We start from the raw sequence: 19,211 nt of genomic DNA, 5'->3' as shown, positions 1-19,211 counted from the left end.
CCTAAACTCTATAATTTCACTTTTTTAAGGTTTCGAAAACAAATTATGAAGCCACTTAGTATCGGTTGCCTTATCTATTGAGACTGAGGAGAAAATACCCATCTCAACAAGTTCTTGGGATCATATTTCATGTTTTTTTTAATCTCATTTTATGTCGAACAGATGGTTCTTTCCAACTTTCTAAACCTCAGTGCAATAAGCATCAGAATCAAGAATTACGATGTAAAGCTTGAAACAACAGTACAACACCATGAATCAAGTTAGCAATCTAACCTTCAGAAATTGGAACAATTAAACATGCCTCACTGCCCAAATATTACTCAACCTTCTAAGGACTAACCAATGACCCAGAATCCAAGGAATTGTTATGAGTTATATGATAGACTTTGGTTCAAAAGCTGACTTAAGTCTTAACAAAATAAGAACTAACACCTGGCCTACTTGCCTAACATAAAGTTCCAAGCTTATTTGAAGACATTCAACAATCAGATCTTATGATAATTCAGGTTTGAATAGAAATTATCGAAAGCATCGAAAGTGGACCGTGCCCTTTCACCTTGTTAGATGGTGATCATGCATAGTAACTGGACCATACCCTTTCAAAAGTATAGGGTACTAATCCATTTTGTGCCATTTCCAACTCTGTAACCGACTCATCCTAAACTCTATAAACTAACTTTTTGAAGGTTTCAACACCAATTGAAGAAGAAAGAAAGGAAAATTGAAGGAACAATAATTCAGTTATCACATGCCTTGATCAATGAGATGTTTTTTTGTGGAGTAAATCCACGGTTGTTGTAGAAGGTATGCTCTCAGGACATTAACCATTGATGATAAAACATTTCTATTGTTTTTTTCTTAAACTGTTATGAGCTACCAAAGCCTACTATCACATAGAATTACTGGTAGAGCTTATCAATCATGACAGAGAGAGTCAAATCTAATAACAGTGAAGAGGATGATATTAACTTGTTTCAGTAATTTTGAGATTCATTCTGAATCTTCACATCATATCAACATGTTTCTAAAATCCATACCTCTTCAAAGCCGCAAACCAATTTGTATGAGGTCCCCATTCAGGACTTCAGCTTTACAAGCAGCAACATAAATGATCTGTATCTTCTTATGTTGGGCTATATATTCAGTTGGCCATACCCCAAGCTGGCATTATTTCCTGAAGATTCAAGACATGCAACCTGTCTTTCAACTCTTATGATCAAATATTAGAGAGATAAATATATACAACTCGTGCTCATTGATTCATGCAAACAAGTAATCAATAAACTTATTGATCCATCTCAACATGAATTTCATACTTTGCTTCAGACATTTATAATCATTTGATCACTCACCACCTAATGGATCATCAAAATCATAATATATGACATTCAGAAACATCCCTCACTGCCCAAATAAGGCTCAACCTTCTAAGGTCTAACCAATGATCCAGAAGTGAGCCATACGACACTGTTTCGTTCAAAAGCTATCATAACCATCTAAGAACTAAACTATGGCCTACTTGCCTAACAGAAAAAACAAATCTTATTTGAAGACCATCAACAATCAGATCCCATGACAACTCTGGTTTGAAGTTTGCTCTTGCAGAATTACAAATGTTAGGATCAACAGGAGTCCAACATACTGGATCTATATTGCTACTGAAACTCATTGAACTTCACGGAAACCTTTCACAAAATAATCTCTTAATTTATAACTATATGTCCAAAACATGTTACCAAATAAATCAGAGGCAACAATTAGGCAGAAAAGGACAACAGAGTGGACAAGTCTTATTTTGGAGGCTCTCTATTAGAAACAAAAAACCTCAAAAATGGATGTGTGAACTCACCAGGTCAGTGCCAAATATATCAAGAGTTGTGGGGTTTGCAAATGGGGGCAACGTCTCCTACAGGTGGTATTCACATCATGCACCCACATCCTTTTACGATCAAATGTTTCTTCCCTAAAAGAATGTAGATTATTCATATCCATGTTTATGTTGGTCATGCAAAGCAAATAAATAAATAAATTAGGAAGTTGGAAAGAAATTTAGCCCCAAACCAGATCGATACAGTATTGAATACTTTCAGAGAATCCCTCCTGATTTATGGAGCAGAATGGTAGGGTAGAAAGTTAGAGAGAGGGGTGGGGGAGGGGATTCAATTAGAACATCGGATTTGCATATCTGATTGGTTGCTGATAAAGATGATGCATTGATATATTTATTCAAAAAAACGAAAAAAGATGATACATTGATGGTAGGCCTCCACAATTAATTTGAACTTCAATTCTAGTAGTCTTGCAAAGCACTTTTTTGTTATTTTATTAAAATTGATTTTTATATAGTATTTGGACTGAAGCTAGATTCATTTCTAGAACATCTTGAAACAATGTTCAGGAGTTATCAAAGATAATTGGCCAGCATGTCTCAAGCAATCACCTAGACAAAAAAAAAAAGAAGAGTATTTTCTATTTGAACAATCCTAGCTATCAAGAAAAAAAGAAAAATTTTCCCCACACAAGGCAATGTCCTTACAATCTTCTTTTTGATAACTGCAAATTTAAAGTCAAAAGATAAAGAAAATTCTTAGAAAATCCCATTAAACATCGATGTCAATTCATAGAGGTTGGGGGATGGACTGCACTGACACAGTCGTAGAAGCAGAGATAGATGATGTATAGAAAGAAGCCAGAAGCCACAGAAATCGATAAGATGCTCTCTCCTCCAACCAATGCCTTATAATCGATACACAGAAAGTGAAGGGGAGAGAGATCCAATTGGAGGGCTTAAACACAGAAAAACATACAAATAGATACAGTAAAGGAGAGATCTATTAGTGCTTAAAACCCAGATTCCTTGCAGAATTAAACCCAAAAATATATATTTCAAGGTGGGCATCCAATATATACAGAAGAACCACATACAAAAACAAATAGAAAGGAAAAGAGAAAGATAGAGGCAGATGATGTACAGAAAAAAGCCACAAAAATCGATAACAAGGTAATGGAAAACTCAAATTGAAAAGCTACAATTATAGAGAACAACATACCGAATTCAATACGGACAAATGCCTGAAGTCGAAAACGCAAGAAAAATCCCAACTAAAATCTGCAATGGGGTAAGAATCAAATAGATTACAGAGAGAAAAAAGCAATGTATAAACCCTAACTCAAAGAGGGACGATAGAAAGGGAAATTTAAGGAGAGGGTGAGAGAGAGAAGCAGGGTAGAGGGAATGAGATGAGACTGATAGCAAGAGAGAGCGAGAGAGATTTACCCATGGGAGAGGGAGAGGGGAGCTGGAAGAGGGGAGATTGGGAGAAGACTTCAAAGCCCCGAAAGAATTCGAAGAAAATTTTAATATAATCGTAAAGGGTTTTAGAATAAAAGCAATACATGAGAACAAATGAAAATTATAACGAAAGGGTTCCAAAAGATTAGACACAATATACCAAAAAAAAAAAAAAAAAAAATTAAGCAAATAGAGTAATAAGGGTATTAAAAAAATTTTAAATTAAAATTACACGATTAAAATGCGAAGGATTCTTCCTACCAAAAAATTGATCGGAAGGATTCTTATAGAATATATGAGATAAAGAATTAAACGTTAAAGATTTCATTTTATGAGAGAGAATTGGAGAGATTTTCTCTCCATAATTGTTAACTGATTTACTTTTGATAAATCTAATTTTGTGAATTGATTTATTTTAAATAATAATAATATTATTAGATAGATTTTATTTTATGAGAGAGAATTGGAGAGATTTTCTCTCCATAATTATTAATCAATTTACTTTTAGTAAATCTAATATTGTGGAGAGATTTATTTTAAATAATAATAAATATTATTAATATTAATTAATAATAAGGGTATTTAAAATTATGAAATTATAAAAAAAAATGACATAAAAATTAAAAATTAAATAATGAAATTTTAAATAAAAATAAAGGTAGAATAAGTAACTGAAAGATTTGCCACAACATGCTTTTATATAATAGTATAATAGTATAATATATATATACACTTAATGGACCAATAGTCTTGTACAACCATATATATATATACACTTAATGGACCAATAGTTTTGTACAGCCTCTTTAATGCATGGAATAAGGAAAATTTTTTTTTTTTTTTTGGTGAAAAATAGAATAAGGAAAACAAAAAAACAAAAAAAAAAGGTGATTCCCAGTTCTGAGTCTTCTGACGGATTTTTATCTGCTGCTGTACTGACATGCTCCATTTTGCTGCTGTACATATTTAGATGCTTGACACCTGTCTTGTTTTAATCCGACGGTCAAAATTAAGGACTCCTTTCCCAAGCTTAACCATGGTTTTCAAACCTAACCCTCCTCTCTCTCCAACGGCGCCAACCTCTCTTCTCCTTCGACAATGGCATTGATCTGAAAAAGACACCACAATAAAAGCCTAGAAGGAAGAAGCACAGGCCCAAAGTCGTTGTAGAAGGCAAACTCAAAAGGACTCCAAAGGCAGCAGCTCCAAAGCCGGCTAGTGACGATCAGAATCCAACAGGAAAGAGGAAGTATGTGAGGAAGAAAAACCTCAAAACCTCAGAAACTCTACCAGCAGAAACTCTAGGGGAGGCAATAGAACAATCACCGAGTTCGACCGTAAAATCATGCAAGCGGGTGTTGAATTTTGACTTGGAAGACCAAGGAAGAGATGAACACCCCTGCAAATCACTCAATAATCAGGAAGGGTTTCTGCTCAATAGTGTGGAAAGTTCTTCTTCAAGGTGGATATTTAATATGAATTCAGAATCTCAGGTCTAGGACCTAAACTAAGCAATTGATGGTAGCTCTGGAACCACATCAACTGTGCAGCTTGGCCAAGGCATTGAAGTGATAGTAGAAAACACCTCAGCTGGGATTGAATATGACAGTAACTGTTCCTCAAACCAGGTGATCAAAGACTACAATTCCTTGCCTGAAACAACAGTCCCAGCTCCACAATCCAAAGAGAGACCCACCAATAGAAAAAACAAATCATAGAATGAGATCAAGATGTACAGACGAAGAGGGGGTTCTTTTTTTTTTTTTTTTTAATTTTTTCCTGTTAACCTTTGTGAACATGTTAAGTGGAGCGAAATGAATGATACAGTAGTATGGTTTCTTGCTTCATTCTTCTCAATTGCAGTTTTTTTTCTCTCCTTTTTCCTGTGAATTTTTCTTCTCCTGTGAATTGCAGCTTCGGCATCATCGCCATTAATGCCAGCAAAAACCCCTGAAGCTGGTGTAACTCAGATCCAGGGCTACAAGCTCGCTTCTGGCACCCATGTTGCTAGGCACCTGTATCGATAACAACTGAGGAGACCCAGTTGAGAGAAACAAACCCATCTCGGTGGTGGGAGGGAATATGGAGTCGGCGGCGGTGCAGGAGTTCAGCCGGTAGGTGGGAGGAGGGAAGGGGGCGGTGTTGTAGAGAGAGAGAGGAGTGAGAGAGGAGAGAGAAACAGTTAACTCAGGTTATGTTAGGATTGGATGGATGACATTTGGGAATTAAAATAAGACAGGTGTCAACATCCTAAGGGGTAATTGAGCAAAATGAAGGATGTCAGTAATGGAGCAGATAAAAATCCGCCTTTTTATGTTTTGGGTTTGGCGTGAAAGACGAGCCTTTGAAAGTCCAGGGATGTAGGTGACATATAGGCCTCAAGGATGGGCAGGTTGAACGCAGGGATGGACAGGTGGAACGAAGTAGGAAGAGGAGGCTTGCTATTGGGGTTTTTTTCGTCTTTTTGTTGGGTTTCAGGACAAAACGAATCTCTCCCTCTCTCTCTCTCTCTAGAGTCTTCGCTCCAGTGATTGAGATTTGAGAAGAGATAAGATTATAGCAGACAGACACCAGAGTGTGAACTTGAGCAACTCTCAAGAGCTTGAAGACTTTTGGAGAGAAGAGGGTCATTTGGATCTTTATCTGCTGCATTTCTCTATCCGGTCCATTTCCTCAAGTTTCTCTAATAGGGGGCAGAAATGACCACCCTACTCCTGTCCGGATATACTACCTAGGTTGGGTCCATCCATGGTTTGAGGTATCGGTATCGGATCACCTGTATTGGTTTTGCAACTGTCCAATCCAGATACTAGGCCGATCCTAGAACATTTTCACGGACGGTTATGGTATCGAGTGGTATCGCCAGTATCGCCCGTGCAGCCTATCCCCTAAAGTGTGCTAAATTATAACGTTAAACTTCTAAGTTCTGACATGATTGTTAGATGTCTCACATCAATTTCAATCACGCATTCAAGCTTTCAAAAGTCCTGATGAAGTGACCCTTGGCCAATGAGGCAATGACACTTGTATAAATAACCATTTTCTATATTTTTTTAAAGAAAACTTTGAACCATTTTTTTTGTTTTTCTCCTCATTGGAGTGTTTCTATGAGTTTGTGACATTCTTCACTCAAAAAAAAAAAAAGTTTTCTTTCAAAATCAAATACATGGTTTGAGGTATTGATATCGTATTTGCAAGTGATCGATCCTGATACCGTGTCGATATCATATCGGTGACATGATATAGACAAGAGATAAAGTGGTAAAAAAAAAAAGAAACCCATTTTTAAAGGAGAATCATGGACAAATTTGTCTAATACGACCAATCTTTGTCAATACCAATCTGATACCGTATCGATTTCCAAGATAATCGATACCTGTTCCAATACCATGCACTAAAACCATGATCAAATAGCAAACATAGAACAAGGTAGTTGAACATTTGATCAGCATTTTTGTGATTTTGTTGATCCTGCCCTCCTCTACTCCTAATCTCCCAAGGTACGGGTCTAATTATCAAAAAACCTTTAAGGTAGTATCATTTTACACAACTCTTCACATCCAACTATTGAACAAGGTGGTTTTTTTGGTAAATCGAACAAGGTGGTTGAATGACTGGTTGAATGACTAGAATTTACGGATTTTTCTCCTCTTCAGTCGATTTTTCTAAAAGGTTAAAACTGAAAATTACAATTAATTTCCATGATAAATTTTAAATTTTGTGATTTTAATTGTACAAAATATAAAATTCAATGTGATATGTTGCTATTAAATATTAATACATGTATCAAATGATTGTTTGCACTTATCATACAAAAGTAATTGATTTTATAGTTTTTTTAGGCAAATATTATTATTTTTTATTTAACGTGATATATTGCTATTAAATATTAATACATGTATCAAATGATTGTTTGCACTTATCATACAAAAGTAATTGATTTTATGGTTTTTTTAGGTAAATATTATTATTTTTTATTTATGGGATTTTTTAGAATTTTTTGGACCGATACCTAGTCCGATACCAAAAAGGTATGCTGACTCAGCATTTTAGCTAATACCAATCTGATACAGTCGTATTAGTTTCTGGGTTGGCCAATATCCAATCCAATACCGTGCACTAAAATCATGGGTCTGCCCCCTATTAGAGGGACTTGGGGAAATAGACCAGGTAGGAAATAGAGGAGATAATTTTCTCAATTTTATCAACCCTAAAATATATGTTGGTTCCAACAGAAGGTCAAAAATCCAAAAGAGAACGAGAAGAAGAAAAAAGAATTTCATGAGGGCATGAGGCTGGCTCAGATTCTCACCTCTCCTTTTTTGTTTTCATTTCTTGATGCCCTCAATGGCCCTAGACGGCAGTAGACGCACTTCTGCCGCTGCACACAAAAGTCATACCCATCAAAATCAATCTTAAAAAAGTAGAAAAACAAGAAAGAAGGTGAGGAGTGAGGAGGGAGAAAGAAAGGGTAAAGGGCCTTTATCAGATCCATTTCCTGGGTAGGTCTATTTCCCCAAGTTCCTCTAGTAGAGGGGGCAGAAATGACCACCCTACCCGTGCCCGAACACACTGTCGGGGTGAGGCCACCTCCTCTATTAGAGGAACTTGGGGAAATGGAGCAGATAAAAAATATGTAAATTTAATGCTTGGTTTTTTTTTTTAAATTAGGACAAAGTTTTCCTCCAACCAGAGGACCATAGGGGTGTCAACTATCAACCGGTCTCAATTGGTCTCGGTCGGGCCTAACCGGGCTTAACCAAGCTTGAAGCTTGCATTCTGACCGCTCGTTTAGATAATTGGGCCGCGCCTAGTCGGGCTTCGGCCTATTATCGGGTACTAGAATTGGGCCTTAATCAGGCTATGGGCCTGTTTAAATCTAAACGGGCTTTAAACGGTGCAGCCCTACAAAAAATATATTGAAAAATCAGAAAAAAAAAAAGAAGAAGACTGATATACATTATCCGATGCACCATAGAAAAAATTATTGGATCATTAGCATATGTACAACATTGGGTATATGGGGATTGTTCAATTGGTTCAAGTGGGTTGGGCCTGGATTGGGCAATCATACATACATTTTGAAACCAAATTGAGCCCAAGGCAATACATTTTAAAATTGGGCTCAATTTTGAACCTAATTGAGCTAGGCCCGGGCTTGAGAATCATCGGGTGGGCACCACATGATGACCATTGCCCATAGATGATATGAGTTCGGCTGTGAGATTGTGTCTTGTCTACATTTACGGGATGGTATGGGCAAAGAAGGGAGAAAATATTGCTAAGTGGTGGAGATATGGACATAGTGAAGGTGGGCCATGAGGTTGATGAAGGTCTAGCGGCCCATGAACTGTCAAAATCCATTCATGCATTGTTGGAAACAAACAAAAAAAGGAAATACGGAGGGAAAGATTACAAGTTAAAGGATCGGGCTAGGTCGAGCTGTAACCGGACGGGCTAGGTTGGGTCTGGAATCGGTCTGTATAGTAATTCTTGAGAAATGAGAATAAAGGTGACACCAAATGTGACCCTATACAAGTGATCTGGTCTGGTACGTTGATTTTTTGACATGATCAGATCCATCGGGTTAAAAGATCCTACGGTCACATTTGATATGATATGACTGTTGTGAACAACTTCATCTCTGGTTTAATCTGGACCGTTAGATCAGATGACAATTGATCTAATGGCTTAAATATAAAATAAATAGATATGTCTGTTCAGAAGAGGTGCTTCATAGAAGTGCAGTGTTCAAACGAAATATCTTTCTCTCTTGCAATCAGTGTCTCTCAAAGAAATTATGTGTTTCATTTTTTATTGCTTTGTTGAGTCCTGAAGGTGATTTTTGTCGTGTGGGGGCAAATATCTCCTTTGTGATAGCGAGTACGCATTCAAAGTAAGCTACAATTTCCTTCTTTATTTGATTTTTTCCAACAGAGTACACATCCATTTGTCTTCGTTTCTCACCAAGCTTTCACATGGCAAAACATTGAAACCTAAGCCTGGCCAATTCCACAATCAAGTTCTTTGCTGCTTCTTTCTTGATTCTTTCTGGTTTTGCACACTGCAGTTTACAAATATTAAGACAAAACGATTTATCAAAAAGCAATGATAACCCATCCATCATTGGAATGTAGACACCTAAATATTATCATATTTGAAAAGATCAACGGAAGGTTAACTTTGTGTTTGTTGGTACTACACGGCCCCCTTTTCTCTAATAAATGAATTGTAACCCTTGGGGGTTAGCTCGGATGGTTACGACGGTATGTGTTATCACAGGCGTCCCTAGTTATGTTGTGGGTTTGGGGTGCCCTGTGGGTTTACCCTCGAATCCCACAGTTCGTTTAATAGGTGTGAACTAGAAGAGATGAGAGAGAACTATATCCAATTGATTATTCAAAAACAATAACTAATGATTTTCCATAACTTACCAGAAGATAGAGAGGAGAAGCCAACGACAGATCAATGGACCATGAGAGTAAGAGAATGGATTTGAATTTGTATTTTCCCTTAACGTCTTGAGTACGATTAGGGATGTATATTTATATTTGAAAATATAGTTAAAGATTACAAGTATTCAGAGTTTGTGATAAGATCAAACTCTATCGGTTTGCAAGTTTATATCCCAATGAAGTAGGAGCAGTCTCGGCTACTGAGACTCGTTCAATATGGGATTTGAATTTGAATTGGAGGTTATCCTATCCTTATCCATTACACTCCCCTGCAAGCGAAAAGGTCTCTTGCAGACTGTGAGCTTGTCCCGTACAGTCCGAAACCGAGGACCTGGAAGACCCTTTGTAAGGGCATCTGCAATTTGATCCGGACTAGGCACAAACCGAATTCGCAGTTTATTGGCTGCCACTTTCTCACACACAAAGTGATAATCAATTTCAATGTGCTTTGTGCGGGCATGGAAGAGTGGATTTGCTGCTAGGTATGTAGCACCGATGTTGTCACAGTATAGCATCGGTGGTGGTGATTGGACCCCAAGATTATTAAGCAGTTGGCGTAGCCATATCAGCTCTGTCGCAGCATTTGCTACGGCCTTGTATTCAGATTCTGTAGAGGACCAGGCCACAGTTTGTTGCTTCTTGGAGCTCCAGGAGATTAGGTTCGAACCTAGGTAGATGCAGTACCCACTGGTAGATCGTCTGTCAGTAGGGCAGCCGGCCCAGTCAACATCACTGTATGCACTTAAGAGTGTGGATTGTGATGGCTGAATTTGAATTCCAAGGTCCATACGATCCTTTAAATATCGTAGGATCCATTTGACAACAGCCCAGTGGTCAACTGTAGGACTGTGCATGAACTGGCACACCTTATTAACTGCGAATGAGAGGTCAGGCCGGGTGAGAGTCAAGTACTGCAGTGCACCAACAATGCTCCTATAGAGGGTGACATCCTCAAACGCTATTCCATTGTCTCAACTGAGAGGTGTTGTTGCAGTTGGTGTAGGCATAGGCTTTGCATCGGCCATCTTGGTCTTTTGCAGAAAATCTAATGCATACTTGGTTTGGGATAGATGAAGCACCTGTGGTGTACGAAGTACCTCAAAGTCCCCAAGGTCCTTTATGGCGAACTTTGTTCCAAGAGTGGTGATTAGGTCCTGCACCATTGTGGAGCTTGTGCCTATGACTACAATATCGTCTACATATATAAGGATGTAGATCATATTGTTGTTGCAGGTGCGAACATACAAGGCCGTGTCACTTGCCGATGAGCAAAACCCTTGTGATAGAAGAAATTTGCCAAGTCTATGCGACCATGGCGTGGTGCCTGCTTCAGACCATACAAGGCACGTTGGAGATGGCAAACATAACTGGGAAATGTCGGATCTGCAAAGCCTTGAGGCTGTGTCATAAACACTTGTTCATCCAAATCTCCATTAAGAAAGGCATTTTGAACGTCCAATTGGCGTAGAACCCAGCCATTAGACACTGCAATAGACAACACGGTCTTAATGGTGGCTGGTTTAACAACGGCACTGAACGTATCAAAATAGTCGATGCCTTCCCTTTGATGAAAACCTTTGGTGACCAATCGGGCCTTATATCTAGAGACAGACCCATCGGAATTTCTCTTGATTCGACAAACCCATTTATTTCCCACCAAGTTCATAGAGGGATCGAATGGAACCAATTTCCAAGTACCATATTTTAGGAGGGTGTCAAATTCTTCACTCATCACTGCTCTCCATTTTGGGCTTTTGCTAGCAGTGGTATAGGAGGTCAGCTCGACTTCAATTGGGCCTGTAGTGGTTGTCAGGGCAGTGGATATTTTGTAACCATCAGATTTAATTTTTCCACATTCTTAAGAACACCAGACCGTGACCTAGTGACCATGGGATGGCTGATGGGCTGTCATTGTGGTGGAGCTTGTGGTGCTGCTATTGATTGTTGCTCAGCAGTAGGCTATTGTGGTATGGTGATTGGTGGTAAAGTGGTTATAGGTGGTGGGTTATGAGCTGGTGTTATGTTGGTGTGGGAGGCTATTGCCGTGGGTGGTAAATGGGAACCCGAATTGGTGATGGATGGGCTAGGTAGTGCGATGGGTGATGTGGTGGTATGGGCATGTTGTTGTTGGGAGGTAGATGGATTTAATGAGATGATGTTATCGCTGGTAGCTATGAGTGGTGCTTGAGTGGCGGAAATAGGTGGAAATACAGCAGCATTTTTTATGGCATAAGGGAACAGCCCTTCATCGAACTGAACATGCCTTGATATGTATGTGCGCCCAATGAACGGATCAAAGCATTTATAGCCCTTGTGTCTATTGCTATAGCCAAGAAACACACACTGAGTCGACCTGTAATGTAACTTGTTTCTATTGTATGGATGAAGCCATGGGTAACAGGTGCAGCCAAAGGTTCTCAAGTGGTGATAATCAGGGTCCTTGTTGAACAACACCTGGAACGGGCTTTGATCTTGCAAGACCGGTGTTGGAAGCCGATTGATCAAATACACAGCCGTCTCAAAGGCTGCAGGCTAGAAAGTCATTGGGACGGAGGCCCTTACTAGATGTGTAAGCCCAATCTCAACTATGTGTTGATGTTTGCGCTCCGCACTTTCGTTCTGTTCGGATGTGTAAGGGCATGAATATTGATGTGTAATGCCATTTTTGTGGAAATACCCATCAAAGACTTGATACTCTTTGGCCCCATCTGACTGAAAAGTCTTGATCTTACAATTAAAAATATTTGCAATGTGAGCATGGAATTGCATGAAAACATTAAAAGCTTCAGAATGACGTACAAGTGGAAATATCCAAGTAAATCTACTGAAGTCATCAATAAAAGAAATATAATACTGATAACCCTGAATAGCAGGAGAGGGTGAAGGCCCCCAAATATCAGAATGTACTAATTGAAAAGGAAACAATGCTCTTGATTTATTGACTGCAAATGGGAGTCTGTGAGCCTTTCCCATCTGGCAGGAAACACAGACTGCTGATGATGGAGTAGCCGTGAATGGTAGAGCTGAGCGACGGAGGAGAGAGTCTATGCACTTTGAAGAGGGGTGTCCAAGTCGATCATGCCAAACCAATTTGGAGACCCTTTTGCCAATGTGAATAGTGGGCAGTGGCGGTGAAGTGGCTGTTGATGGTGAAGATGCCAGTGGTAGACGATAAAGACCACCTTCAGTGGTTCCCTGGAGCAGGATATTCCCCGTGCGTGGATCCTTCACATAACAACACCGAGGATGAAATTCCAAAACCACATCATTATCAGCAGTAAACTTACTGATAGACAACAGATTTTTTGTAATTTTGGGCACATGTAATACATTGGTAAGTGCTAAATTTTTAGAAGATGAATTAATTTGAGAAGATCCAATATTTTGGATATGCAAACCTGCACTATTATCGACTCACACTTGGTCTGAACCAGTGTAGGGTGAGCTTATAGTCATGTTGCTCATATCCGATGTGATGTGGTGAGTGGCACCCGAGTCCGGGTACCATGCAGTGTCAAAGGATGCAGGTGGGGCTGCCAACAGTGCTTCAGGTTCAGCCGTACGAGTTGCTTGTGAGTTGTATTGATAATTCGGGATAAACCTGTTGTAACAAGTTGCAGCCGAGTGGTTTGTCCTATGGCATATCTGACATGGCGTAGAAGGTGTAGGCAGCAAAGGAGCATTCTGTTGGTTGTTATGGTACTGACCACGGCTACGACCATGACCACGGCCACGATTTCCATTGTTGGAGAAAGCTCGGCTTCGGTTGGATGAAGTTCCTGCGGACTTCGTAGTTACATTGGCTTCAACCAATGGTAAATCCATGTGAGTAGTGCGCTGATCCTTGAGGATTTCCTGGGTAAGTAGAAGACCAGTGAAATCATCGAGTGGGATGGGATCAATGCGAGTGGTGACTGACATAGCAAAGGACTCATAATCTGGTCCAAGTCCATGGAGAATGCTTAAGATTAAGTCGGAGTCAGAGATGGGATGAGCAGCAGCAGCAAGATTGTCCACCAGGCTTTTGACACGCTAAAGGTATTCAGCCATGGAGAGAGAGCCTTTCTTCAACTGAAACAACTGATATTTCAGTTGCATAATCCGAGCTTGAGAGTGAGACAAGTAGGTGCGTTCAAGTGCGCTCCAAGCAGCATAAGAAGAGGTGAGCCCAACGATTTGGGCTAGGGCACTTTCGGTGAGTGACGAAATTATCCAACTGAGGATAATTTGATCCTGTCGACGCCAAGCAATATAGGCTGGGTTTGGGTCAGTTGCAGAGGTAGAAGAGGAATCAGGAGAAGCAGATAAGGTGGGTGGTGGGCATGGTTTGCTACCATCGACATGGCCATAGAGATCATGTGCATAAAGAAGGGGCATGAACTGTGACTTCCACAGAAGATAATTCGTCCTGTCAAGCTTAACAAGAAGGAGAGAAACAATGTTGGTTGGTGCTATCGCTGTCTGTGGAGTGGTTGTAGCCGAAGGAATGGTGGTGGAATCATCAGAGTTCGTCATGGTGATCGATGACATGAGTTAGCGGCGGATGATACCAAGTAAGAGAATGGATTTGAATTTGTATTTTCCCTTTTCGTCTTGAGTACGATTAGGGATGTATATTTATATTTGAAAATATAGTTACAGATTACAAGTATTCAGAGTTTGTGATAAGATCAAACTCTATCGGTTTAGAAGTTTATATCCCAATGAAGTAGGAGCAGTCTCTGCTACTCATTCAATATGGGATTTGAATTTGAATTGGAGGTTATCCTATCCTTATCTGTTACAAAACTAAAAGTCCCAACCAGGGGCAAGGATGAAAGTGAAACACCAGGCTAAGTGTTCAATCTGAACCCAAATGACCTTATCGCACCTGCCATTTTCATACTTTTGCAATTTGATTACTTACCCAACTGTAATTATTTCAAGAAACCCAAAATAAATTGTTTAAATGAATAAAGCTGAATGTCTTGTGCCAGTTGACTCAAAATCAAATGAAAACCCTCAATTACTTTAAAGTTCAAAATGAATACTTAAATATAAGTCTAATTTAGTCATTAGAGATTTGTTTATCAGCTAGGCCAAAGGAAGAGAAGTTTCCCTTAAGTATCATATCAATTCATACATCTCTGCTTACAAATCCAGGCTCTGGAATATAATTTTCTAAACCCCAACCCTTGACCTTCTGAATAATAAACAAACATCGATCATGAAAACACCATTATAGTACTAGATTCAGTGCGTACAGTATTATATAGATTAAGATAGATGAAAATGTCAGTGTCTTGATAATAATTAAATCCAAGTCTAGATAGATTCCAATTAAGATGGTATGAGAATATATAGTTTGGTACATTATTGAACACATTTACATCATCTGAATAGATGGTAATGGAGGTTATAAATCATCAATCTACTCTCGATTCTTTAAGCTCATTGTGAAGTTGACTGCAAGAAATTAGGGGAAATTTACTCTTTACTGCAAAATTCCAACATCCACAAAGACAGGATAATTAGGAATCATTATTATGTGGAGCAAGATGATAATGTGAAACTTGCCAAGAACCATCTAATGTCTGAACTGAAATTGTAATTACCAATAAAACTAACTAAACAGCTTCTTCAGATTACCACCTGCACCATGAGAAAAGAATGGGATCAACCTGTATACTGTGAGATATGTTAAATGACCATTGTTACATGAACTATTACCACAAAAAAAACCATTGTTACATGAACTGAAATTTCTCTGTATTTTTTCTTCCATCCAGGTCAATCTCTGTGAAGATTTCTCCTTCCATTTATTTCCCAATGTAACAACATTTAAGACCTACTTCTGTTGTAACCAAGTGGGGTTGGCAAGTCTTGAGGATTTCATTTCTTCTTCGGGTGGGTTCACTTTAGAATGGATGAACAAGTAGCTGTACCAGCATTTAGGTTGGAACATAGAACATTATCTGGGCTCTCTAGTTTTCAAATTACATATCCTCGTTGACTTGGTCACTGCTTTCATGAGATGAGTTTAAACCAAACCAACCCCTCCCCCCCCAAAAAAAAATAATAATAAAAATACAAACAATAGATATACAACATGGAACATATAAACAGATTAAAATAAATTCACATTAGTCATATTAGGGGGGGGGATTACATCATCCATACTAGAAAATATTTACCTCACAACTTTACATTTACCTAAACATAACTTCAGCAGCACAAACGAAATTGTAATTTGGGAGGGGAGTTCTTCATTATTTCCATCTATCTATATCCTAAGAAATGCATAAGTCTGAACCGCCTTGCATTGAGATTTTCTGTTGCTTCTCCATGTGCTGGTAGGCCGTAAAAAATCAGTAGAGCATCGATTACTGGTGCAAAAGCTTCTTGCAAACCCAATCTGATCTCTGGAGGTAGAGGGTCTATGGCCGCACCTTCAGCATTTGGAAGGTTTCCAGGATTGTTCTTCAGATATTTAACGGACGTCCCAGAGTAGGCATTTGAATTGATTATTCTTGCTGAAGTATTGAAATCAAGGTAATCCAAGTGATGGTTGATTTCCTCTAGCTGTCCCGCCAACTGATTTAACTATCCCGGAACATTTGCCAACTCATTCAATTGTCCCGGAACGTTTGCCAGTCCCTGAAGGTTTGCCAACAGATGATTAACATTGTTCAACTGATTGTTAATGTTGTTGAAATCTTGAATATCGAGCACGATTTGTGATACCCTTGTAGACACCATTTGGTAACCCTGCTTAATATGTTGGATGCCTTCAACTAATCCTGGATAGTCGGCCATTACCTGAATAAACAAAAATACACAGATTAGATCATATTGAAAAGAAAAAAGAAAAAAGAAATAGAAGTCGAAAATCAAGCACAAAGAACAAAATAATGAGAGACCTAGAAGAGAGGAAAAGAAGAAGTAGAAACAAAGAAGAAAAAGGGAAATCTATGGGAAGTAAAGAGAAGAAAAAAAGAAGTCGAAACAGAGCAAAAAAAAGGGAAAACAATGTGAAGTAAAGAGGAGAAAAGAAGAAGTCGAAATAGAGAAGAAAAATGAAAAACGATGTGAAGTAAAGAGGAGATCAGGGGAGGTATTATGTGCTTCAATTCAAGCCTTCAAGATCTGAAAATAAAGTGAAGAAGACATGATAGAAGAACCATACGATTTGAAGTAAAGAGGAGATCAGGGTAGCTGCTATGTGCTTCAAGTCTTCAAGAACTGAAACTAGGAAGATGAGCCGTATAAATAGAAAAGAAAAGAAATTGAGAAATTAATAGGAAAAAAAAAATCTCTTTTCCATCATCCTTGTGCTCTCATCTCTACCAGTCTCTCTTAGCCACCTATCCTAATGCCTTTTTTTACTTCTTAACACTAATCTTTATTTGCTTGTTAATATTTTTATCTGTTCCATTTCTTGCCCACTCTATTTTCCCAAGTTCCTCTAATAGAGGGAGGTGGACCACACCTGGGCAGTGTGTTTGGGCAAGGGTAGGATGGTCATTTCTGCCCCTTGTATTAGAGGAACTTGAGGAAATGGAGCAGATAACGGTCTTGCTTGTTATTGGTTATAGAAACTTTTTAGAGACAAAAATTGTAATGGATTGATCGACAAGACGATCAAAATGTTCAAAAACAATACAATTCAATTTTAATATAAAAAATAAGATCGAACCGATAATATACCGATAAAAGCACTCTAAAAGAAAATGACAACCAATCAAGCGGATTTGGATTTCCTCCCGTCGTAGCGGGAGCTAGAGGGTCCAACCCTTAGTTAGTAAGTTCGGGAACGGCAATTGAATGGGAATGGATACATACGACAATTAAATGGACTAGATGGCAATAATACTTTTAAAAAATCTGGCATAATAAAACGCATATGGCAATAATACGATACGCGTTTAATACGTGTTTAATACGACCACTCTATAAGTAAAAATACGGGCATATATTCACTATGTAACAGACATTCACCACCTAATAAACAAAATAATAGCATGTACACAATGATTTTAGTGTGTGATTCTTTTAGAATCTTTAACCAAAATCAGAAACGATAGTCGTATCTCCAAGATAATTGAAGCATTGGGGAACCAGAATTTTCTATCATTCTCTGTTCTCAACTTGTGTTACTTCCACTAATTATAGCCTTGATCAGAGAGCTAAGCTTAAATCTTTAGATTAACATTCCATTTATTTGACATTACATGCATTTATTCTTTTTGGCATTACATGCATTTATTTATTTGAATAATATGGGCTTTCCATCTATTTGGTATTACATTGCATTTATTTCTTTTAAATATTATGTCATTTCTTTTTGAATCTTAAATATTATACGCTTTAATGTTTAAACATCTGTATGTATTTATCTTGTCATACATTATTTTATCTTACTCCCTTACCCTTATTATAATAAGTCAAGGGAGTGGGGGCATTTGATATATATAAAAATATACCCATACAGGTGGCAGTACGATGGAAAGGTCTTCGATGACCGTGTGGGTCCCCCATCATACATACACCCTAAATATCATGTCTTCTACGTTCTTCCTGGATGACTCAATACGACCGACTTAACCCAGTCAGTCGTAACATCTCACCATCCACTCAGTCGGATCGTAATACAAATCGACTCGAACTATATAAGGATCACAATACAGAGGTAGGCAGACACATGATTACTCTTACCATCTCTCTCTCTCTCATATTTACCGTTGCCCAGTTCTAACTTAATCATCGGAGTTACCATGAGTTAACCTCGGGGTTATCCGATCATTCTCCATCTTTCTTACAGGTCGTCCACCTCAGCCTGGTCAGAATATAGCGGCGACAGAATGGTGCCGTCTGTGGGAAATGACAAGAGTATTGACCGCCATACCCGCGAATACTAAAGATGGTAATTACCAGAGCCTCTCGGTCTTCAACATCGAAACAACCTCAAGTCTCGCGAGAAGTTTCTCTAGAACGGGATCAAAATCTTGCGGCAATAGCACTCATGTTTCTCCTGTCATCCGTACCCCAAATCTCACAGTACTTCCACTCATCAGCTGTACAGGGAGAAACCAAGAGCAACCATCTCAGATTTTACCCGACCCACCTGGTACCGTCACTCAATCACAATTCAATACCCTCCAACGACAAGTTTTGGCTTTAACCACAGCCGTCAAGCAGAACACTCAGGCGGTTGAGCAAACACGATCCGAAGAGAAAGTTCCTCCTATCAGTCCAAACCACACTGCAAGCAACCACAGTCAATCTTCTTCTACAGATCCCGGTCAAAAATCGAGAAACCGCGCTTAAAGTAAGCAACAAACCAAAACTGCATTATTTTAATCCAACGAAACCTTAGCAAAGCCAGCTGATCAGTCACCGAAAACAACACCTCAACAAATAGATCAAGTAATTACAAGATCAAATGCGAAAAATGATCCGAGTCCAAGATGAAGCCGAGAAACCTG

At 38.7% G+C, this 19,211-nt stretch overlaps 1 protein-coding gene across 1 annotated transcript in view; it reads right to left on the bottom strand.

The window, feature by feature from the left end:
• Window positions 1–9,251: 9,251 nt before the first annotated feature.
• Window positions 9,252–19,211, bottom strand: part of LOC122641868 (nucleolar complex protein 2 homolog) — a 102,687-nt gene continuing 92,727 nt past the window's right edge. Inside the window, exon 13 of the mRNA XM_043835188.1 lies at window positions 9,252–9,356. Coding sequence (XP_043691123.1) covers window positions 9,311–9,356 — 46 coding nt within the window. The 3' untranslated portion in view covers window positions 9,252–9,310. The remainder of the gene's footprint in view (window positions 9,357–19,211) is intronic.

The sequence above is a fragment of the Telopea speciosissima genome, chromosome 10, assembly GCF_018873765.1.
Source record: "Telopea speciosissima isolate NSW1024214 ecotype Mountain lineage chromosome 10, Tspe_v1, whole genome shotgun sequence".
Taxonomy (NCBI): domain Eukaryota; kingdom Viridiplantae; phylum Streptophyta; class Magnoliopsida; order Proteales; family Proteaceae; genus Telopea; species Telopea speciosissima.
Note: the sequence above shows the minus strand (reverse complement) of the source record. Positions and strands in the feature narration are given on the sequence as shown.